We start from the raw sequence: 25130 nt of genomic DNA on the forward strand, positions 1-25130 counted from the left end.
TGTTTGATGCATTGACTTTGAGAACTTTACTTTTCCCTCTGTGGATGTTCAGGCCCAGGCATGTAGAAAAATTAGCAACCCTGTTGGTTTTATCCTGCATTTGCTGTTGTGTGTGAAAAAGAAGGGCCAGTATATTCATATCCTGTAGCCTACCTGTAGGCCATCTAGAAAAAAAATTGCACACAGCCGCGCCCCCCCCCCCCCCCTTACGCTGTTAATATTTATAAAGCTGCTGTTTCCCAAAAATGCAATTTGGGGGTAGTATCTTTTTTTTTTTTTTAAAAAGCGTGAGCGTCTACATTTATGGATAACTATTTGTGGAGACAAAAATAATTAAATACATTTTGCGACGTTTATTCAAAATGTCATAACTCTGAAAGCACGCGATCAATTTCACGAGAGTTCGTTCCCTTTTATTGTTAGCACGATTCACGCTGATAAGTTTTTCCACTTGCGTTTTATTTATCGAGTCAAAGTTCTCAGTTATCTGTCCATCTAAATCTAGAGTCTAGACTAAAACTGTCAACTGAAACTACTAGTCTAGATCTAGTTCTGATTTGCCTACTTGTTATATAATGGCACAGGTATTAAGTGGAACTAAAGCATCCAAGTAAGTTCAAACTTAGTAGATCTAGATTCTAGTAGTAAAGTCACAGTAAAAGTAGAATCTAGTTAACTAAGTTATATCTAGACTAGATCTAGAAAATCTAGTGTTTAGTGAATTATTGTAGTGTTACGACAGTTACGTTACGGTTACTGTTAAAGTTGTCACGCTGCATGTTACTGTACTCAACTGTTAGCAATTCAATAGTTGACAATCAATAGGCATGCAATAAAAATTGAATAACTAATATTAATATTATATTTAATTTTATAGTCCAATGCCAAATAATCTACTTCTAGATTAGTGATTTTGTCAGTCTCTTATTTGAACAGGTCAGGTCACATACGCCATGCCTTAAAAATAACTTCCTGTCAATATTATTGAAAATAACTATTTTAAAAAAAATTAGGCCTAATGTTATTAATTAGATCTAGAAAATCTAGTAATTAAAAGGGTAGTGTCAAGTTAAAGACAAGTGTTCAAGCAGGTTTTAAAATTAAATTATGGCTAAAATGGACAGCAGTCACAAAAAAAGTATTAATAACATGTTCATTCTTATTAAAATGGTAAGCCACAGGATGACTGTCTTCATTTTTTATTGATCGTAGGCAATGTTTGACCCTGTCAGACAGTCATTTGCCCACTCGTCCAACTTAAAAGGTGTTGCATTGGGTGACATAAACCACACTATGGGACTCAGTTAAATTGGTTGTATAATGTATATTGCATTAACGCGACCGCGAACATGGTAGGCCTATAGTACCAACCCTGTTGATGATATTGGGTGGTAGGCGAATCTGTAATAAAATGGTAGCTACCATTTTTATTTATGATATTATAAATTACTCGTATGATGTTATAGCAGTTTAAAAAGTTCAGCTATATTTCCAAAAGTAATTTCTTTTTCTAAAACATCAACTTCCTTGACACCATTATGATAACTGATTTTGGTCGACAATAGAGAATGAGTATATTGATCAATTTTTATTACAATTCACAAAAAGTCTTAAAATAAAATAACTGTTCAAATTTAGCTCTACCATTTAAAATGCAAAAGGCGTCATCCAAGTCACTTTAAGGGAACAAGATACCCATGTTTTCGATAAAATTTTAATTGTGCTCCCCAAAATTTTTATTTCTTAATTCGATACTAATACCTTTTATCTCTCTAACCCGAACATCTCGGACTTCTACAGCTTACGGTTATCCGTTTATTGCGATGTGAAACATGGTACCCCCCGACAAGTTTTCACACTACTACGCGGACAGCGGCTATCTTCGAGCGGGTATTACATGTATTTATGGCCCGCGGGGCACCATAAACTTTACAGCAATCTAAGGGCCAAGCACTCGTGTACCCGCTGGTGTAGTGACCTTTTCTTTTGTTCTAAAAATAAGTGAGATAGAAGTTGTTTTCTACAAAGTAAAATTTTATATCAAACTCCATATAAGGGCATGCGCGTAAAAATTATGAAGGGGAAGAGATTCATTGATACGCTTGACCAATCATATTATAGTACAGTAAATCAAAATAATTCACGATAGGCTGCAACTAACCACGTGTGCTAGGCAGCCATCTTGTTTCTAGATAAACAAAACAATCGCCTGTCTCGTTTGTTTACCTCATTTGCGTATACTCTTCTATTTGTTGTTTTAAAGTTATACAACAACATTAAGTTTAGTAATTGAAACGTGGCCTAAAAATGCACTGTTGATTATCACTGGAACAATATTAAACACTGTTTCGTACGCTTTATACTAAGCTGAAACAATGCGTCATGGACATGACTATCAGTTTGAAGAATGTACTGTCCATCCCCTTTACCCCCTTCATTCCCTTCTCGCCATTCAACCAACGGCCGGTTTATAATCTAGTTACGGCATGCTGTGATAGGCTTGAACGCGTTCATCAGGCTTTACACCGGACTGTATACGACACATGTGTTAATGTGTATGCCCATCTCTCCGTATAGGGTGTAGTAGCAATGAATGTAAATACTAGATAGGATAGCTGAGAAGCATTCACTTAGGCCCTGTACTTGACCCTATCTACACAGATGTGTTATTCGCGGTTGAATGAACATTGGTAATCTATGGCTCATCGGTTCTTCACGCACTATCCAGCGGTGGGGTGGGGTGGAGGGGGCGTGTCTAGCCTCAAGCGTTGTACCCAGTGTTGTGTTGTAGGCTATTATCATAAGGCAATAAACTTGTGTAAGCTACAATTTGAGTAGAGAAAGACATTGTTTTGAAGTGAAAAGACCGGCTAACAAACAAAACTTGATCTGGTTTGAAAATAGCTGTTCTGAGAATACCGCTCGATTGATAGGATGTGTAATACTTAATAGTCATACATTCATTACCTGTTGTATACATATTTTCTGCTTACATAGAAAAATTCTGTCTAAAACTTACAACATAAATCAAAGCGTATTTTATTAGACAAATGGTTCTTCCACATATAACAAGACGTTTTTTTCTGTTTTCTATAAGAGAAAACGCGCCGTGCCTTTTCCAGCTCTTCTTTTCACGTTTTCTCAACTTTGCATTTTTACTCAAAATTCAACATTCAAATCGCTAAGGCTTTGGAACCCTTTGTCATACAAGAATAAAACATTCCACGTGCATTCAGCATGATACCATCTACAAAACTACGTTTGTACATTAAGTTTGCTACAATACTTTAGGAAATATTGATATTTATGTAACACCACCCCCTAATTTTTGCACATACATTTACGTAAAAATTTGTATTAAAAATTGAGTACAAGCTATCGCAATGAGTAAACGTAGAAATGTATAGTTTGGTTTGAGAAATCTAAATCTTTCATCCGCTTTTTAAAATCTCTTATGGGAACAAAGCCTTAGCGATTTGAAAAGGTGTTAGTTTTCACACCTTTTCGCGGTTTCCATGGCAACCAGTACTGCTATTGAGGGCTATATATTATTTTTGTCTATAGTTTAACAACTATAATTATATGAGCTTATTAAACAACCAGAAATGTGTTAAATAAAAAAAAAAATTTTATCCGTGGTGCCTGTCCTTAAAAAACCTCTCCTCCTCTGATGCCCAAGACTAAATAAATGATTGCCTGTTGTGCTGTTGTGCTGGAAGCTGCTGATTATGGCTATATCTATGCTGCCCCAATTATATTGTAATAAAAAGTAAAAAGAACCCTGAAGTTTATCAGCTTTATATTCCTGTAGCTTCTAGCTATAACACAAACCTTGAAGATGCACATACTCTTCTTTTTCTCTCTCTTCCCCCTCCTCCCCCCCCCCCCCCCCCATACATCTAATAAATTAAAAAAATTCTGTGGGTTTTTTCTTTATATGTAGTCTCTACAATCCAATGCTCAATTAAAGCTAATGATGCTTATGACTTATTAAAACATTTGCTTGGTTATTCAAACTAATTATCTTCTTCTAGCCTATATCTTAATTGTGCAGCCATACTGTATTGTGGTAAGGTTAATTTGTAATTAATGCTGTTGACATCTGATATCTGGGATTAGAACAAAAACATTGAATGTGTCCTAGCCTACCATTCTTACTTTTAAATGGGGGACCTGTTAATGAATATGTATGAAAATAAAATCACCTAATTTAAAATTTAGATGTAGGTCATGAATAACCCACAGAAAGCTGTTAGACAATTCTGATTGCAAGTATAATAAAGGTGTGGTATAAGGCCATACTTAATGTAGACTTTTTATACTCCATTTTAGAACATTGTCAACATTACTTTTATAAAGCTATGTGTTTATGCCTTGACAGTGACATAAAGACACAGTTGAAGAATGAGATTTTAGAGCTGCAAGAAAAATATCCAGACTTCAAACCAGGGCTTGCTATTGTACAGGTATAAGCACTAAATTAGTAATTTACAGATTATATTTACAGGTTAAAAGATGGAGTTAAAATACATTTAAATTTTGTTTTAAAAATATCAAGAAATCAATCAAAATTATTGATATGTAATTTGTTTTTTTTTACTTCAGTTTAAATAATCCTTTTGAGTCTGTAGGGTAGATGAAATAGAGTTCAGATATTTGTGTTATGTCACCAAATGAAGGAATTGTTTGGTCAGTTCTATGTCCAGCCACCTTTACATTCCCTAACATAAAGTTAGGTACCCCCTAGAGCTGGAAGCACTTATTGACATCCTTTGTTCTTGAGTTTAGTATCCAAAATCAAGTCTTTCAGGCTAGCAATTGTCTGCTTTACCTTGTAATGGTATATTCTATATTTAGGTATTAACATAACAGGGTTTAAAAAATATACTTTATTATATCAGGTTGGGGATAGAGATGACTCCAATGTTTATATTGGCCAAAAGCTAAAGTCTGCTGCTGAAGTTGGTGTAAATGCTCAGCATATTAAACTTCCACGTTCCTCCACACAGCAAGAGGTGAGAAAATGTGGCTTTTATGGTAGGAGATGTCTTGTGTGTGTTATATCTGAAAATGCTTGATAATTTTATCAGAATTTATGATTACGTTTAGAAAGACTTTTAGGAGTCTAAATTTTTTTTTACAGTTTATAAGATATTAAATAGCCATTACAAATCCATATGAATAATGTAATAAAACACTTTTTAAGGTGTTGTCATGTGTTGAAAAGTTAAATGATGACATCAGTGTTCATGGAATTATTGTTCAGGTTAGTGTATTATCTTTCCTATTACTGCTTCAAACTATATATTCAATAGAAATTATTTTAAAAAAAAAAGTATCATTATCACAACATTGGAAATAAAATTTTGCTGGATATATTTCTAACACTGTCTTGTTTATTTATTGAAAGTCATGTAAATATTGTTAATCAGATATGGTGTGGTATTTATTGTATCTAATAGACAATGATAATTTTAACCCTTTATTTACGAAATTATGTTCTGAATGAGATTTTTACTTAAACAATGTGTTACTATATTGCTTTTGGCACATTTAAAGCATATATCGAAGGAAATTTCGTTTCATAAATTTTTAATGGCCCAAACAGATATTGGTACTTATAAGTACCGTCAGTAAACTAGGACATTTTTTTGAAAAAAAAATTTTTTTACAAAACAGGAACACACGATACAATTTATTAACTAATAACATGGCAATCATTATAACAATCACTTTTTGTAATTTTCACACATAAATACAGCACAAAAGAATATTTTGAGTACGATTTTTACTGGATTTTCTATCGGAACACATCTTAGACCTCAAACACAGCAAAAGTAGTCGACATGTCATGCTCCCTCAATCTTGACTGTGGAATTTCTGGTGTAGCAACGGTTGCCGGAATGAACATGATTTTGCTGGAAGCTTCCAATAGCTAGTACAATGAGCCGCATTAACAAACAAAAGCCTAGTCATTCAGCACGCAACTACCAGTAATACTAGTATAATTGTAGCCTACTAGAATGTTATGACAAGCCTACACTACAGTGCGAAGTTCATAAATTGAAGTGAGCCCAATGTGTTTAGGATAGCCATAGTGGCCTACTCCTTTCTGTTTACTGATTAAAATTTACCTTATAGATCAATACTTTATGCAGAAGTATGGACTATTACTAGCCTACATGTATACATTATGTAAATGCTAGTTGTTGTAGGCAAGACAGTTCAGTGCAGTAAATATAACTAACAAATTAAATCTTACAACTAGAACTAGGCTTTGGTATACAAATGAAGTAAACTAAACCTTGTAAACGAGCCTGCAACTAATACCTTTATTCTTGTTAGTTTTTTACTACTAGAAATTAACATGTAATTACAATATTTCTTAGGTAAACCATATGCTAAACTTCTTATAAATGTGTAAATATCATTTTTTGAGTACATTTCGATAATTAATTATCAAGACAATATTTATGTAACTCCACATAAAAAATCTGCCATTTTCTAAAAATACTAAAAAAATGACCGTGTGCCCTGACGGTACTTATAAGTCCACTTGTAAACATCGATCTAATACAAAGACAATTTGATTAAAAATGTATAACTAGAAGTTAAATGCGTTTGCCTGACTATTGAAGTTGCCAATAAAAAATATTTGGGGTTGAAAACTTGAAAAATAAGGTACAACAAAGAGAAATCAAGAACGTGTGTGAGAACTGTATAGAAAAATTGTGAACTACCGATATAGCAAGACATTGAAAATTGCGCCGCACCAGTAATTTTCAAAAAACATTGATACCTCCGACTACCGGCGACTCAGGGGAGATAATACTATTAATTACTTCAATAATTTTTAAAATTCGTATTAAATTAAAAATAATACAGGCATTTAATTAAAGTGGTACTTATAAGTATCGTCAGTAGATAAAGGGTTAATTGTGATAAAACTGTTAATTTTCCAGCTACCACTGGAGAGTGATAATGTAATAGATGCCCATTTGGTCACAAATGCCATTCTTCAGAGTAAAGATGTTGATGGGTAAGTAATGTTGTATTTTACATTGCTGTTACGTAAATTCTTCTACTTTATTACAGAAATTGTGTTCAAGCTACTTTTATTTCTTCATTATAAGTAATAGTGTGGTCATTTCTTGGAGCTATCGCTTGAGTGAGTTACCTAACAGAAACAAAGTTCAAAATGAAACAATTAATAGTCATGTGTTGTACCGCCCAACCTCACTGTCCCATAGATTGGTAAAGGATGTGTGGAGTAGTAAGATAAACACCTTGCTGATCTGAGTGTTGTGAAGTATACTTTCAGATCTCGCCATTCACCCACATTAGAGGGTACATCATGCTGGATGTCTGTGAATTATTTTTCAGCTTACACCAAGACAATGCTGGGAGACTTGCCCGTGGTGATCTGGATAGTTGCATCTTGCCCTGTACCCCAAGAGGGTGTATGGAACTTATCAAACGAACAGGTAAGGTTTTCACTCCATACTTCTATTTAAACATAATTTATGTTAAATCAGTTGTTAGTATAACATTTAATTTCTATTAAAAATTTTAAATTAGTTTTTAAAATTTCAACAAATTTAACATAAATTATGTTTTAATGTATAAGCATTTTAAAAAAGCTTTAAAATGTTTTGAAAATATTAGATTTTCCTTTTATTTTCCTTTGAATTTTTTTTTTTTTCACATTTTTTTTATTTACACTAGAAATTCCTAAAAATTTCAAATTTCCACCTGAAATTACCTTGAATTGTTGGATGTATAATCTCATACGAAACAAAATTTCCAATAGCTGTTGGGTCATCTCTGAACCATGCATTGATTTTATTCAAAAAAATGTAGGGGTGGACGTCAAAGGAAAGAACGCAGTTGTTGTTGGCCGTAGTAAAATAGTTGGAGCCCCCATGTCAGACCTGCTTTTGTGGAACCATGCTACAGTGACCATCTGTCACTCACGGACTGCTGATCTTAAGGCAGAGGTACGACCAAAACCCAGACTGTAAATACTTACAATATTTGTTTGTATTTTATCATAAATCATTTGATGTTCTGGACGTATCTAATTTTACCTCTTTAGTAATTATTAAGCTAACATGTTGTTTGACCCACATTATATAATTCTTAATGATCAATAGGTTCAAAGGGCAGATATTTTGGTTGTGGGTATTGGTCAACCTGAGCTGGTGAAAGGGGACTGGATCAAGCCTGGAGCTGTGGTGATAGATTGTGGCATCAACTCATTGCCTGGTAAAAAAAAAAAAACTAGCTCTAGGATTATTTTCTGGGTGGGGGGGGGGGTCATCCATCTGTAATAACATTTTCGGCACCATCTTTTCTCTCTGCCCTCCACAAAAATAAACATAAGTTTGGCCGACACACCCACTGTGTGGATATCATGAATGCATACCTAAATGTTAGCCAGTATTGAATGACTTACACTCAGATATGCTCTGAGAAAAGGGTTAGGTTTTTTTTTTAATGTTCTTGTGTTTATTTTTTTTAACACATCAATACAATTACATCTATTTTAGTCCACGTGTGGGGCATTATAGATATCATTTTAAGAGAGTGGGTCTGGCCCTTTTTGTAATTACTTCTGAAATGTGTATGGAGGTAAAAAAATTTAAAAAATGAGATCACATATAGATAACATTTTAAATAAAAGTTATGTTTTGTTATACAAAGTTGTCAGTTGACAAAACTCAAAAGTGAGCAAACTTTTTTATCAGTTTCATTAAAGGCTACAAACTTTTCCAGATGCAACTAAACCAAGAGGATATCGCCTTGTAGGAGATGTGGATTATGAATCTGCCAAGCAAGTTGCCTCATGGATCACCCCAGTCCCTGGTGGGGTCGGCCCCATGACAGTGGCCATGCTGCTGAGAAATACAGTTGATCAGGCCAGAAAGAGTTATGAAAAACTGGCCGTAAGTAAGAAGCAAGAAGATTAAGACACTTACATTCCATTGTATCATACAAGCACAGAGATGTTGTTTGAACATTCATATCGTTGGTCATATCACGTGTTCATCTTGCTGTACTGCATAATTTTTTGTGCTTAAGAGATCTGACTTGTCACTTTTTTATCCTCTATAACTTTTTACTTGTCTTGTTGGAAAATGAAAGCATTTAATTTGGAAAAAAATTTTATTTTTTAATTCTTTTACCAATGAGATATTTTTATATTTTTACTCATTACTCAATTTGTAACACTTCAGTGTTGCCTTTCTACTGGAATCTTACATAAATACTCAATGTGTTTTAGTTGTTTTTGGATCAGTCATTATTGTTAATTTCTTGTTTCACTACTGGAACCATCCAATTGAAATGTGAATGTCAGTTGTATAGACCTAATTATGATTCTCCTGTCAGTGATATGTTACTTTTTTATTTTGAAGTCTACTGTGGCCCATTTTCCTTAGGATATAAATCAGTATTAGAGACACCATACAACTGTAAATAAATTCATTAAAATACTGGAAACATTCAAGGATATATTGTTGCTAAAGAAATAAGATATATTTTTTTAAATCCACTTATTTTAAGCTACCTTCAAACTGATGTTATTAAAAGATTTTTTTTCTTCTTTTAATTGTATTCCTTTAAGTTTTTTTAATGTATTGATAATATATTTGCTGTCAGTAAAAAATAAATCTGGTTTTGTAGATCTATTTTTAGGTTAAACTCAATATATTTCAACTTGTTTAAATGCAAATGAATTTTAAGGAAATGTTTCAAAATATTTCTGCATTAGTAAGGTATAAACTCTTTGTTTTCTTTGCTTTTCATTTCTTTATTTTTAGTTTTGAACCTTTTTTTTCTAGTTTGTAGGACTCTTTTTTTTTTTAATTTTATTTTTTTCTTCTAACATTGTTTTAAGTTTATTGTTTTGAATTGAGTTGGATTTCATAGTTAACATTTGCTTTTAAGAATTAAAATAACAGATCTCATTTTGGATGATTAAAATGTTTTATTCACATTACTTGTTATAAATTTTTGTTTACTGTTTTGTCTTAGTTGATCTGTTTGTATTGTTGTGTTCTAATTTGTGAAATTCAGCAATTTACTAACAAAAAGTTCACTTCACAGATAAAAAAATTTGTTTTTAATTTATCATCTTCATTTGTCAACCCCCAAAAGCATGCATTTTACTGTGAAGTTAAGTATCTGATGGTCACAACACAGATAAAAGCTATTAAATCATGTCAAATCATCATGCTTAGAATTTGAATTTTAAATGGTGAGGTTACACTAAATATTTGAGCAATCATACAATTAGATGGCCCTAACCCAATATTAAAAATTTATGAGATCTGTATTATATCTTTCACTTTGTTAGGATAACTAAAAAAAAACTTCTTTTCTTATGTAGACCACTACTGGGTGGAATATTCAGTACTTGCCATTGGCCCTCAAGGATCCAGTTCCTAGGTGGGTTGTTCTAAAGAACTCTATTAAGAGATTTTAGAAATAATTTCCCTTGTGAAATTATACAATTTTCTTTTTTCTTAATGATTAAAAAAACCAATTCATATCAAATTAAATGGTTACATAACTGCCCAAGTCATTTTTCATTTAGTAAACAAACTTTAAAAAAATAAACAGAATAAAATGTGTATTACTTTTGTAATGTCATGTATTGTAATGTATTTTATGATCTAATTTATGATTTATAATATAGAATTATCTAAACTTTACATTCCAAATATTGACTCAGAATCTCTAAAAAATGATGTGATAGTAGAATAACCACATTAATGTAACGTTCTTTATTCTCATACTACTCGAAGCATTACATTTTTTTTAAAAAATGCCATGTTTAAAACTCCAATAATTGTTTATTTTTTCCCAGTGACATAGATATTGCCAAATCTCAAGTTCCAAAAGATGTGTCAGTGCTAGCCAGTGAGATCAACCTGCGTCATGAGGAAGTGGATCTCTATGGGAAGAAGAAAGCCAAAGTGTCACTGAAAGTTTTGGAAAGACTTAACAAACAGAAGGATGGGAAATATGTTGTTGTCGCAGGGTAACTATCTATTTAAAAAAAACATCATTTCCCATGTTTAAAAAGAAAGAAAAGAATTTGAAAGTAGCATTAAAATAAAAGTATATTTTAAAATGTATACAAGTAATCAAACAAAAATTGTGTAAGTGTATTTGTTTTTCTCTAATTACCTTGACACAAAACATACATTGAGAAAATTTAACTTCATTACACACCCTATAGTATCTTGATGTTATATTGACAATTTCAGTGTAGTTACGTCTCTCTTATAATATTACACAACTTACATTAATAAGACAAAATAAAACATCGCCTTATATGAATATAAATAGTAGCTGCAGTGTGCTGGCGGAGACCTTAGGTTGAAACATCCATTGTACCTGTAATTGTCTTGAATTTGTGAGGATACGAACACTACCCATTTTATTTCTATTAACATTACACCTTACTATTGCAATGCAAGTTTGGGACAGGGTTGGCCTTGTAAGGCTTTATAGGCAATAACTGAAAAGGAGCGCATTGGTTCATTCCATAGTTTATGGCATGGCTAAATACAAACGGGCAATCACTTCCACAAGGTATACAAAGACTGTATTCACGATGGCAGACGAATACCTCTACACCCTAGTACAATATGATTAAGACTGTTCTAATAATTTTCCCCAGCAACAAGATCCTTCTCTCACACATCAGATCCTTACGTACTTTGTCACAATCTTTTATTAATATAAATCATTCCACAACACACATACTCTAATACCCTTGCAATACCTGAGATACTATTCATAACACTTATGTGCTGTTTGTATGTTACTTACAAGAATCACACCGACGCCACTGGGTGAAGGAAAAAGTACCACAACAGTAGGACTGGCCCAGGCTCTTGGAGCTCATCTGAAGAAAAATGTCTTCGCATGTGTCCGCCAGCCATCACAGGGACCAACTTTTGGTATTAAAGGTATCAGCTGCTCTTGTTTTTCTCTTAGCTCTCTGTAATTATAAAATACTTGGTTTAAAAGTTTTAAAATTTCAATAATTGAAAGTCTTATAATAATACCTCATTGTTCCTAGTGTTTTAGATGGATACTTTAATAAAATTATCATGTTAAATTAAAACCAAAATGGATGATACACATTTTTTTTTAAATTTGGAAGTACAAATCGAAAACTACTTTAAACTTTATCCACTTTAAATTATTCCTTAATTTATCAAAACAAATTTTTTGTCCATTGCAGGAGGAGCAGCAGGAGGAGGCTACTCTCAAGTTATTCCCATGGAAGAGTTCAACTTGCATTTGACTGGAGACTTGCATGCCATAACTGCAGCCAACAACCTTCTGGCTGCAGCCATAGAGGCCAGAATGTTCCATGAAGCTACACAAACTGATCCGGCACTTTACAAAAGATTGGTACCAGATAATAAAGGACAGCGTGACTTCTGCCCAATACAGATAAGGAGACTGAAAGTAATTAGAATATTTGATAACATTGAAAGGATTTTTTTTTAAACTGATTACAGCAGTATGTTTAAGGTATAGAAAGATTTAACTAAAAATTTTATTTTCTTTAAAATAAAAGTAAAAAGTTTAACCACAAACTTTGGGAACAGCTGAGTTTTTAGAAGCTTTTATTCTTTCATCAGTAAGAGATTGTTAGTTTGTTAATAACTGACTACAATGTGTTGATGAAAGCCCTTAGTTTTTAGCTCTTCTGAGGGTTTCTTTAAAATTTTTGTTTCCAGAAACTTGGAATAACTAAAACTGACCCTAAGGAACTAACCCCTGAAGAAATAAAGAGATTTGTGCGTCTTGATATTGATAAAGACACAATAACGTGGCAGAGAGGTAAATTTTAACATATAAGAAAAGTTTTTGATAGAAACATTACATAGTTTAAAAATTATTTTTCGGTGATAGTGCCAATGTACTAAATTGATATTCTTCAAATACAAATATTTCTTGTCACACCAGCACACAATTTATAGTTTTTTTACAATTATATTTCCTAACATAGTGTGACTAAATATTTTGATTCTTGTTTTTCAGTGATGGACACAAATGATAGATTTCTTCGCAAAATAACCATAGGTCAAGGTCCTCAAGAGAAAGGTCATGAGAGAGAGGTATAAATGTTAAAGTCCACACTTGTCAAGAAATTAGTTGTTGGTGTAGCTGGAGTCAGGTTTTTATACAAATGGATACACCTTAAAATCTCAAAGCTTTTTTTTTTCCTTTTTTGAAAAAAATGGACTGATAAGGATGAAATTCAATCACATTTTTATAAAATTTTATTTTTATATTTTCTTAAAATAACTGTAGTGAATAATTAAGTACCATTAATTTTAAGTACTTTAGAAACCAAATAATTATTTTTAATGATACCTTCCTACCTAGTTTAATACCGCTAAATCTTTTAATGCCAACTCCAGGTCCAGTTTGATATCACAGTTGCCAGTGAAATAATGGCAGTGCTGGCATTAACAACAGACCTGCGAGACATGAGAGAAAGACTAGGCAGGATGGTAGTGGCCAGCAGTAAGGCTGGGGAACCCATCACTGCTGATGATCTGGTACGTTTGCAACTGTTTTATTTGTTACGTTAGGAAACTTAACCGTATTAACCTTACTGGTAGCACTAATTACTTGGTAGGGCTTGTTTTTTGCAATTTTTAAGCTTGACTACCAAACTACTTTTTTAAGTGTTACTCTTTATCTTATTGTAAACAATAGTTATAGCAAAATGATAGTCAAAGCACCATGTTAAACCATTCATTCTATTGCTTATCTTTTTATTGTAGGGAGTTGGTGGAGCATTGGCTGTCCTAATGAAAGATACCATCAGACCAAATTTAATGCAAACATTAGAGGTAGCAATCTTTTCATTTAACTATGACTAATCCCAGTAGGAAATCATGTATTTATGCCTGAGCTGTAGGATTGGTTATACTTTTTATGATCTATAAAAAATAAATATGGATTATTTTTAGCTTAATAATTCAAGTATCCATTTTTATCTTGAAATATCCAGGGTACACCAGTATTTGTACATGCGGGCCCCTTTGCAAACATAGCTCATGGTAATTCTTCCATCCTTGCTGACAAAATCGCTTTGAAGCTAGTTGGAGAAAATGGCTTTGTGGGTAAGAAATTGAATAATTTTTTGTAAAAATAATTTATATTTTACAACATTGACCTTTTCATGTGCACAAGACACATGAGGTAGATGAAGTGAAGTTCAGCTCTAGGCCCAGCTATTTTAGCTTCCATAGTATAAGTCAGGTGCCCACCAGATCTGGGTTGATTCAGGGACATCCTACACATTTGAGTTCAGGATCTGAACTCAAGACTTGAGCGTAGCAGTATTTTGTTGTAAGCTCTACCATATGGCCACGCTATTCCTTTTATAGCATTGCTTTTACAAAATCATTTTGTTTTATGTTTGCAGTGACTGAAGCTGGTTTTGGAGCTGATATTGGAATGGAGAAGTTCTTCAACATCAAGTGCCGCTACTCTGGTCTGCAGCCTAATGCAGTTGTGCTGGTTGCCACAGTTAGAGCCCTCAAGATGCATGGGGGTGGCCCAACTGTGGTGGCTGGTGTGCCTTTACCAAAAGAGTACAGAGAAGAGGTCTGTATTCTCAGTCAACTCATTGCTAGTTTTAATACATTTAGCAACCCTTAAAAGTAAAGTTTCCCTTTCAAACCTGACGGTCTATGGGGCAAGTGAAGTAGAGTTCACTTGTTTCTGTGACCTCGGCATATGAAGAGATAGCGTGGTCAGCACTATGCCCAGCCGCCTTTACTTTCCCTAACATGAGTTAGGTACCCATCAAAGTTGGGTGGACTCAGGAACGGTCTTTAGCAACCCTTGTTGATATCAAATGATTTATTTTGTAAGAGAATCATTTGATTTGTTTTGATGAAATAATTTTAATAATACACCTTTTATTGAGTTATTGTGTATGAAATTGAGTTATTTTATTAACAATAAATCATTTGATTTTATTTGGTATAAAATAATACTTTTTAATATTTAGCTACCTAACAAACCTTGGAATGACTTACTTGGTATGAGATGAATTGATTTTTTTGTAAGAAAATAATGTGATGTGTTCATATGGAATATTACAAATTTTTAACTTTTTTCCAGAATTTGACACTAGTAGAGCAGGGTTGCAGTAATCTAATCAAACAAATTCAAAATGCAAACAAGTTTGGGGTACCTGTCGTTGTTGCCATCAATGGCTTTGCGTAAGTTTATGAATATAATAAAATAACTAACCAGGATGAATTCTCTGAAGTTACCAATTTTCTATTTAGTAATTCTTAATATAAGCACAACCTACATTTGAGTCAATGTAGCTTACTGAGTCATTGAATAAGTTAGTATTAAAGCACCTTTAATGTTGATTTAAATACTAAGAATAGTTGTTGATTGGGGAAAAATAATTTCTGGAATATTAAATAATTGTATTGTAAAATAGGTTTGAGTAATTGATTTAATTCAAATGTAGACACTTTATAAAACTGAATGCCCTAAACTTGCAATTTTCCATCATATTAATTTCTCTTTAGCACTGACACCAATGCTGAATTGGAGCTTGTTCAGAGAATATCTAGAGAAAATGGTGCCTTTGATGCTGTCATATGCTACCACTGGGCCAAGGGAGGAGGAGGGGCCACAGATCTAGCCACAGCTGTGGACCAGGCCACTAGGCAACCCAGCAACTTCAAGTTCCTGTATGATGTCAAAGTAAGTGGCTAAATTACTACTTTAAACAGAAATCACCGGGTCATTTCTTTTATTTGGTACTTTGAAAGATGTCTTTGTTACCTGTGTTGGATGTTGTCATATCGTATGAGACATATGGTGCCCATATTTTAAAATGATAATATATTAAGCTTAGATGAGTAATTAAAGGATTATTTTTTAAAAGCTCAAATATTTTAGTTGACGACCTGCCCGAATATCAGTATGAATAAAATTTAAAAATTCCTTTGTTTGTTCTGTGTTAATAAAGTTTTATGTTCTAGGGCAGGGTAGGCTACCATTTTAAAAAAATGTATGCTAATTAATTAAGGCTATCTCTAAATGTTATGGTTAGGTTCCAAATTTCACCTAAAAAAATTTTCCTTCATTAAAAAATCAATATTGACTCATTCAAAGACACAAGGGTACCAAGTGTTTTAAAATGTCCCAATACTTTAGGTATCTGCGCATGATTTATACAATTTCTGTTATTTCTTCAGGAGCAAATTGAAACAAAGATAGAAACAATTGCTAAAGAAATTTATGGGGCAGCTGGCATTGAGCTTGAACTGCTGGCTAGAGAACAGATAGAGCGGTATAAGAAGCAGGTCTGTACACGCTCCTATGTACATTTTTTAAAATGAACATTTTTTTAAATGAACATTTTTTTAAATGAACATTTTTTTAAATGAACATTTTTTTAAATGAACATTTTTTTAAATGAACATTTTTTTAAATGAACATTTTTTTACTTTTAAGCCTTATGACCTGTTTTTAGTGCTAGAAAAACATTCCTTTTATCAAATTTAAATGATTTTTTTTTTAATCTCTCTGCATTATGGCCATGTTTTGTCTGGAATCGAATGACATTTCATTTATTGAAATTTATCTTGCTTTCAGGGATTTAATGACCTTCCAATTTGTATGGCAAAAACACATCTTTCCTTGTCACATAAACCTGAGCTTAAAGGTGCCCCTACAGGGTTCATATTGCCCATAAGAGAGGCTCGAGCAAGCATTGGCGCTGGCTTTATTTATCCCCTTGTTGGAACTGTAAGTATTTCTTGAGCTTTTGTTTTTAATGCATAGTTTTTTTGTTTATGTTGCTCATGTGGCTTTTCAGCATAATATTTTATTAAGTTATGTAATGACTTGAAAGCTAATTTACCAAATTCAATCATAAAACTAAGCATTGTGCAGTTATATTTTCCACTGTTTTATTACACCAAACATTTTCTTTAAAGATGAGCACTATGCCAGGACTTCCAACCCGCCCATGTTTCTATGACATAGACATCGACCCAGATACAGAAGAAATTTTAGGACTTTCATAACTCAGTACTATTTCATTTTAAAGTGATTGTAGACCCTATTAAATTTTTTGGGCCTTCTGAGAATGAAATTTGTGTCAAGTATATATCAGGTTTTTCAAGGGTAACATTTTCAAATGTCTGTGTTAAAGTGCATTGCTCAATGTTTTCATTATACCTTTCATACTACTTGAATTACACATGATTATTATTAGATAAACATATACAGAACATCCAACTGAATCATGGTTAACTGTTATTCATTTTCTTTATGTTCATTTAGATCTAAGTGCCATGAACATTTTTCTGTTAAAGCTAAATAGAATTTAAATGGAAACCTACAGTCATTGGTTTCTTTTTTTTTTTTTAAATTGTTTATGTTGATTTTCCATTGATGTAATTCATATGGTGGCAGCTTTAATTATTCAAGGTTAATGTAATACTTTTTTCATTAAACAGATTTTATTTTTGCATATAAGACAACCACAACAGTTACACAATGAAATTTGTACATCAAGTATACCTTAAAAATAGAACTTTTTTAATAATATTAATAATAATAAATAATATTCTTTGAATTTTGTTACTATAAGGCAACCCTGAGCATCATTTACAAATTATAGACACATTATTAATAAACTTGATGATTCTTATAAAGTAGAAAAAGATTGTAAACAATTATTTTAAAATAAAATATACCTGATTTTTATTGTGCAGAATTGTAAAATAACTAAATGATCATGATTTTATTTTTATAAAATTAGATTTAACTAGGCATTATGTCTCCAGGGGAATAAGTTACCACCGTTGTTTTATATTATAAATGAAAAATACATGTATCAGGATAGACACTAGTTTTCTTTGTAAATATAGCATTAGCAAGCAGTGTGCTATACATAACAATGGTATTGGTATTTTAGCAATAAGTAAAGTACAAAGTAGTTTTAAAGTTGTGATTTTTTTTATTGAATTATGTGTAGAATTTTTTGTATAGAAATGTATTATTTTCAACAAAGCAACATTAACAAATGTTATGATTATATTAAAACTTAATATGGTTATTCGTTGTTTATTATTCTATATTACAAAAGCATTTATTAAAAATATAGTATTTTCCTTAATACATGTTTACAAAATCTATACACAATAAACTTATAAATTACAATTGTATTCATGTATTTATATCCTGTACATACTTATGGTAACAGTCTCTTTATATAGTAGCACAAACATACACAGTATGATCATTTATCATGCTTTAAAGCTTCTCTAATGCTTAAAGCTGACAATTTGCTTTTGTTCTTTAACACAAAGTTGCGTACTGCCTCAGGATCTGTCTTGTGGTATTCCCTTAAGGCCCATCCCATGCCTTTTTGAATAAAAAACTCTTCCTCATTGCCCACCTTTAAACAGTATCTGGAATGTTTAAATACTTTGTTAATCTATTGACAGATAGAAATAGTTCTTAATGAATTTTTTGCTAGCAAGCTAAACTTCCCAAATTACAATACTTTATTTATTGATTAATTAATAACAGAGGAAGGTATGAGTTTTTTTAAGATAGAGAAGAAACAATGAGTGATTAGTGATAACAGCACATAGTAAAATGAATGAAAGTTGTTTCATTTTCATGATAAAGCATGCATATTTACTATATTAATATTTTTTTAATTTGTATGGCTTTCCTAACTTTGTATTATAATTTAAAACTTTTACATCACAGACACTTCTCTAGTACTTCCAGAAACATTTTACTAAATCAACTGTACTTTTATAACTCGTACCTAAACAATCGTTCTGCATCTGTATCAGCTTTATAACCAAGCTGGAAAATAATAGATGTCCTACACAGCCAGCGGTTTCTATCCACATTCCACTGGTCCAATACGGGTCCTACGACATCTGGAGACTGTTTGTATAACTGTCCTACAACTAAATTATAGAGACAAAAAACTCAATATTCAATTTACAAATTTAAAAAAAATTTATGCAAGGGATTTCGATCTGCTCGGGACTTGGGAAAGACACTTATAAATATGTTTTTTTAATCCCACTTTACAGTTGTAAGGAAATGGCAAATACACATGAGCAAGATACACTACAAGTTATCTTTATTTTTATATGAAAAAGAATTACACAAAAAGTTAAAATTTCACAATACCTTTGGGGGCTAAAGTGTCAACTGTATCCCACCAGCTTTTCTCATGAAGCAAAAAAGTCTTCACAAAATCCAATGCTTTCAAAACAGTATTTTCAGGGGATTGGTTATCATCTGAATAGATTCTAAGGACCTCCCTCTCTAATAACTCGGCAGTAAAATACTGGAACTCTCTCTCTGGTGAAAACCATGTTTGACAAGCCAGTGTTCTTAATTCAGATGAGTTAAGTAGTCTAACATCTTTCCACAGCTGAATAATGTTAAATAACATTTAACAATGAAAAGTTTTTAATCAATTCATTTTATACTTCTTCTGTTGATGTGTAATGTATGTGCCTATTCATTTACCATATAATGTGCATATACTGAAAATTAATTAATTTTTTTATCTAAAAAAAGTCTTCCATTGTACATAGTTTCATATAAAATTGTGAACAATTAATTATAGTTTAAATTGTAAAGTTATAAATATTTTTCAAGCTTTTTAAAAAAAATATTGGTAGTCAAATGAGCAAGGATATGCACCTACGATAGAGGGTTCATAATCTACTCCCACAATAATATTATCTGTAATCGAATAAGTGAGGAAAGCAATATAGATGGGGTGAAGAAATCCCATTAAAGATGTACAACAACCTGGACAAATCCCGCAGTCTTTGAAGGAGTTACCAATAGTCAGCTAATCCAAAAAAAATTCATCAGCCTATCATTGAACCTAATCATGTCAGGATACAATTAGTTAAATTCCCCATACAAATGTGCATAAATAAAATTATAATATTGTTGCTTGCCTTATAAAGTACTATATGTCAATTAAATTGTGAAAATATATACACCATAGTGTAAACAATTTAAAATTGTACTCACATTTTTGTATACATCTCTGCGCTGAGGAGTTGGAATGCCAAAGTATTCAAATTGATTTCTCATATATTTACACATACCAACGGCTTTAGTTGTGTCCCTTAGTTTTTCAAAGCGATCACAAAGTGTATGAAAAACTTGAATATCTTCTGTAAAACCCATCATGCCTTTAAGGGTTCTTAACCGCTTGTGATATATATCAAGAAGAAAATTTTCATCCAGATGCTTTGTTTTGCTTTCTGCTCTCTGTTGGCCACTTGACAAGCTCAATTGAAAAGATTTAGATTTGGAGGCTACCTTTCTCTTACCGACAGTGTCGCCAAAGGTGGTATTTGTGATTTCCTCTTTAGGCAATCCTTTACTTGATTTCAAGCTAACTTTTTGTTTTTTATTTTGCACAGGTGCACTTTCTAAAAGACTTTCAGATTCTTTATTTTTAATCCTCAGTGATTTTCTGTTGCTTTGGGGAATTTGACTGGGTTTCATTTTAATATTGTCTGTGTGTTTGTTTCTATAAGCAATGTGTTTTCTATACAATTAGTGAAATCTGAAATACATTTAAAATATATATATATATATATATATATATATATATATATATGTATATGTATATGTATATATATATGTATATGTATATGTATATATATATGTATATATATATATATATACGTATATATATATATATATATATATACGTATATATATATACACGTATATATATATATATATATATATATATATTTATATATTTATAAATGTATATATGTATATGTATATATTTATATATGTATATATGTATATATTTATATATGTATATATGTATATATGTATATATGTATATATGTATATATGTATATATATAAAAATGTATATATATATATATGTATATATATATATGTATATATATATATATATATATAATATAAAACGGGTGGTAGTGTGTTAGCCCTCATGTCATCACTATAGATTTTGAAAGTCTCTCCCTGGGCGCAGACGGCCAGGAAAAAAAGTTTTTTTGGTGGCGGTTTAAATTGCGCCTTTGGTTCGGGGAGTAGAGATGTATGGGCGGAAGTTCGTGAGAGCGTTGAATACCCATATTCACACTGAAGTGCATCCGAAGGAATGTAAGCCCCATTGCGGGGACCCCAATCTGCGCCCAGCAGGTAGACTTTGAGGTAATATCCATAACCACACTGTGGCAAAGCACCGCTATAAGCATTTGCGTTTAGTTTATTTCTGTTCCCAAGTTGGTACATTTTAAAAAGATTCACAGTGGCGGAGGACCAGTGGCGTAGCGAGGTCGGGTGTCACCCGGTGCGGCACTTAATGGTGTCACCCCCAGAGGCGTTGCGACCCTTCCCGGGGATAACCTTTCAAGTTTTCGATTTGCACCTCCCCTCAAACTTTCGATTTGCACCCCCCTCAAGTTTTTCTCTATATATTTTGCTATTTTTTGCCTTGGTGTCACCCCCCTAAATGGTGTCACCCGGTGCTGTCCGCACCCCCGCGGAGGATGGGTATGTAGCTAGTATATATATATATATATATATATATATATATATATATATATATATATATATATATATATATATATATATACATATATATATATTATGTAGAGCCTACATAATATATTATAATTTTATATATTTACTTATAATAATAGGCTTAATTAATTATATTTATATTATATAGGCCTAGCACCTATAATATAGTATTATATTGTATTTCTAATTAATTAGGCCTAATCTTATTATATTAAAATATTTTATTAGGGGCCTAATCCTAATATTTATTATTAATATTAATAATAATTATTAATTAATAATATTAAAAAATATTTATTAATATTATTATTATTACAGTATTACTAGTAAGTAGATTAGTATTTACTATCAAAGTATTATTAATAATTTATTAGGCATTAGGCCTAATCAGCAATTTTTTGAAAAGTTCGATCTAACCACTACACTACACTAAACTACACTTAAAAATCTAGATCTAGAATCTAGATTAGATCTAGTCTAGATCTAGCTCAGTAGCTAGAATGACTAGAATCTAGATTTTCGATCTAGATCTATATCGTAATATATTGATATAATGTAGTTTTATCATTAATGAATTAGAATCTAGATCTACATGTAAATCTCATGTGTCTTCTTATATTATAGCGAACTTATAATTTCAAGCCATGGTCAATTTTGTAACTTAGACTCTACTAGTTAAGGACAGTAAGGTTCTAAACAGTTTCCGTTCATTTCCGGTATTTAGAGATCTAGTAAATAAAAACAACATGGCAAGCATGAACAGCGAGACAGATGATGATGGTATAAAACATGTAGCCTACATATATTAATTAAGCATATATTTTAATGTAATTAATGTAGGCCTAAAGTATTCGCTGAAGCCTAATTAAAAAGACACATTTTACCACTTATCTTTCGTTTAGAGTTTAGACCCAGTTGTGAATTTGTAACTTTTTATGCTGTACGTTCCTGAGAAGACCAGACTTCAGTCAGTCATTGACAGGACTGACAGTTACTCGTCGTTCTTTTCCTTTACAAAAATGCACAATGTGTCACAGTCACAGTTGTAAATTTTTTTTAGACTTTGCTCTCAATCACAGACGAATAAAAATGAAGAATAGGCCTAGTGGTCTGTAAACTCACTAAACTGTAAATCTTTACGAAGTGACTACTCAGAAGAAGATTTTTCTCCCCAACGTCTCCACTTAGTCTGCAAAAAATAGTTCTGCGCATGCGCAGTGACCTAGGGTTAGGGCTAGAATGAGGGTTAGGGATAGGATTAGATTAGGGTTGGTGTTAGGGTTCTGCGGTTGTAAACACACGCATGCGCAGTACCATCGAAAACATTGCCGCGAAAGCAAGTCGTAGTTTCTCTCCATTGCGCATGCGTATCTTATTCCGGCTATCTTTATTTATTTTGTACTATGCGAACAGTGCAGAATCTATTCTTTCTTGACGGGGGAATCGCTTCTGTGTAGTCTGTAGTGTGTAGCGTGCATCTAAGCCGTAAGGAGACAATAGTGCCAACACATGTGCTGCATAAATTAGTGGCTATGGCCATCGTTTCTCCATCCCCCTAAGGCTAAGCCTCTGGTTTATATACCCCACCTGAGCGTCTCGGATGACACCCTGCTCTCAGCTCAAATTCTAGCGCTTACCTGTGAAAATTTCCCCTGCTTTTGTGCAAATCTAACCCAAATAGCTCTATATAAAAACTTTCTGCAATCTTCTAATCTCACTACACTACTTAAACTTTAAACTATGATCTGGTTTTTTCTTGTCATTTAAATGTTCGTTGTTTAGGCCTATGGGACAGGGATAACACAATAAAAATACTTAAATAGTAGATACTTTATTTTCAGATTATGATTATAGTTCAGAAAACTCAGCAGGAGATAGACTTTCAGACTTAGAAGATGACAGACATTCTGACATAGGTACAGAAGGAAATCCACAAGAAAATGTTGAAGAAAAATCTGGAATGGCCAGTGTTGTGGCTAGAATCTTATCTAAAGACATTTCCAAAAGCAATAGAGTGTTGCTTGCAAAGGGAAAGACAAATAAAGAAATATTGAAAGATATATCAGACAGAAAAAGACTAAGGGAAGAAACTAAGGATGGAGATGGCCTTACAAAACCAAAGAATTCAAAAAAGATAGAAAAAAGAAGTGAATTTTTTAAAGAAGAGAAGGTAAATGCTTTTATTGTTGGTGTTTATTGTTGTTAGTTTGCTCCTTTACATCTCATTTTGGAAGGTTGCAAATTTACCTTTATTTTTTTCTTTTCAAAGAGGAAAATATGGGAATCAATGGGAAGAAAAAAGCCATCAGTACTTGATAATCCAAGAGAGGTTAGGTTGAGAAAAATTGCCACACAGTGAGTATTAAAGAATTTTTTAATTGATTCTTCATTTTCTTGTTCTCATTTATAAATTTTGCAGAAATGAATTCTTGAAGTGTTTTAAAACTTACTTATTCAATATCTTGTTATCTAATTGAATGTCTTTGAATTATTTCCTAGAGGTATGGTTCAGTTATTCAGATCTGTAAATGAACACCAAAAGTTGATGAAAGAAAAGTTATCTTCAGTGGGGCCTTCAGAACGAAAAAAGGACATGGTCATGTCAGAGTTTACAAAAGGAAAATTTCTTGATCGTTTGAAGGGAAAAAGCCCCCAGGTTAGTGTGTTATTTAATGTCTCGCCATCATTCTGTATGATTGTATAAGCAGACCATTACTAAATGCATGTCTTGGGGAATTTGCACACCGACATTTTCATCTGTGAGCTATTATGGTTTTAAAAATACTTTAAATTAATATGCAGATCAATGCTAAATACATGTCTTGTGCAAAGACATTGTCACGTGATCTTAAGTTACAACAACAAAAAGTTTTAAAAATGCTTCAAATGCCTTTTTTTTTGTTTACAGATTATGGATAATGATGATGAAAAGAAAGGCAAATGGAAAATTTTACAAGATGATTTTATGTTAGGTGCAAAGATGAAAGATTGGGACAAAGATGATAATAGTGATGGAGATGCCAATGAAGAGTCCATGGAAGACGATGATTTATCAGATGATAATTAAGTTTTTTATTAAAACAAAGTATAAAATAATAGTTGTTTAGGTTTAATAATTAGGAAAAACTTGCAAGGAAATTGAAAATTAGGTCACTTAGGGAGGACTTGATTCTTGAGATATCATAAACAGATATCTATAAAATAATTGTTTCAACTGACGCTTGCTTCTGCTATGAGCTTGATTTAACTCCACATCAATTTTTCTTAATTTAACTCGGCAATAATTTAATTTGTTTGAGTCCAGTTGTGACACAATAAATCAATTGCACCCTGACTAAGCGAAATATTTGAAAAGGGGTCAGAAATTCCATATCAGCTAGAGATAAAAAGTGTAGTGACTGTTATAGAGTGCCATATGGCTGGTTTTGTTTGTAGTTTTACAATATCCAACACATTACTTCCTCATAAAAAAGGCACCAT

General features: G+C 32.3%; 3 protein-coding genes across 4 annotated transcripts; 2 read left to right on the forward strand and 1 right to left on the reverse strand.

The window, feature by feature from the left end:
* The first annotated feature begins 411 nt into the window (after nucleotides 1–411).
* On the forward strand, nucleotides 412–18056 carry LOC131948105 (C-1-tetrahydrofolate synthase, cytoplasmic-like). The gene is made up of 24 exons (XM_059309621.1): nucleotides 412–610; nucleotides 4382–4466; nucleotides 4902–5015; nucleotides 5207–5266; nucleotides 6963–7039; nucleotides 7384–7484; nucleotides 7861–7997; nucleotides 8154–8265; nucleotides 8776–8945; nucleotides 10391–10449; nucleotides 10871–11044; nucleotides 11845–11981; nucleotides 12260–12489; nucleotides 12765–12867; nucleotides 13069–13145; nucleotides 13452–13592; nucleotides 13821–13889; nucleotides 14051–14162; nucleotides 14468–14649; nucleotides 15172–15272; nucleotides 15597–15774; nucleotides 16272–16379; nucleotides 16672–16824; nucleotides 17016–18056. The coding sequence occupies exons 1-24, from the start codon at nucleotides 576–578 to the stop codon at nucleotides 17103–17105; spliced, it is 2805 nt and encodes a 934-aa protein (XP_059165604.1). The 5' UTR covers nucleotides 412–575; the 3' UTR covers nucleotides 17106–18056.
* Nucleotides 18057–18058: 2 nt separating this feature from the next.
* Nucleotides 18059–22317, reverse strand: LOC131948107 (uncharacterized). Of its 2 annotated transcripts, none has more exons than XM_059309623.1 (5): nucleotides 22280–22317; nucleotides 20107–20650; nucleotides 19243–19489; nucleotides 18866–19013; nucleotides 18059–18497 (listed from the first exon to the last, which is right to left on the reverse strand). In XM_059309623.1, exons 2-5 carry the CDS (start codon nucleotides 20587–20589, stop codon nucleotides 18326–18328), a joined length of 1050 nt encoding a protein of 349 aa, XP_059165606.1. In that variant the 5' UTR covers nucleotides 20590–20650; nucleotides 22280–22317; the 3' UTR covers nucleotides 18059–18325. The 2 variants fall into 2 exon arrangements, with proteins under 2 accessions (XP_059165606.1, XP_059165607.1); XM_059309624.1 differs by having other exon boundaries at nucleotides 22243–22317.
* A 20-nt stretch (nucleotides 22318–22337) lies between these two features.
* Nucleotides 22338–24746, forward strand: LOC131948108 (RRP15-like protein). The gene is made up of 5 exons (XM_059309625.1): nucleotides 22338–22430; nucleotides 23492–23820; nucleotides 23920–24005; nucleotides 24150–24306; nucleotides 24559–24746. Exons 1-5 carry the CDS (start codon nucleotides 22397–22399, stop codon nucleotides 24715–24717), a joined length of 765 nt encoding a protein of 254 aa, XP_059165608.1. The 5' UTR covers nucleotides 22338–22396; the 3' UTR covers nucleotides 24718–24746.
* The last annotated feature ends 384 nt before the right edge of the window (nucleotides 24747–25130 follow it).

Source organism: Physella acuta, unplaced genomic scaffold (assembly GCF_028476545.2).
Source record: "Physella acuta isolate Inbredline_101_S28 unplaced genomic scaffold, ASM2847654v3 ptg000623l, whole genome shotgun sequence".
Taxonomy (NCBI): Eukaryota; Metazoa; Mollusca; class Gastropoda; family Physidae; genus Physella; species Physella acuta.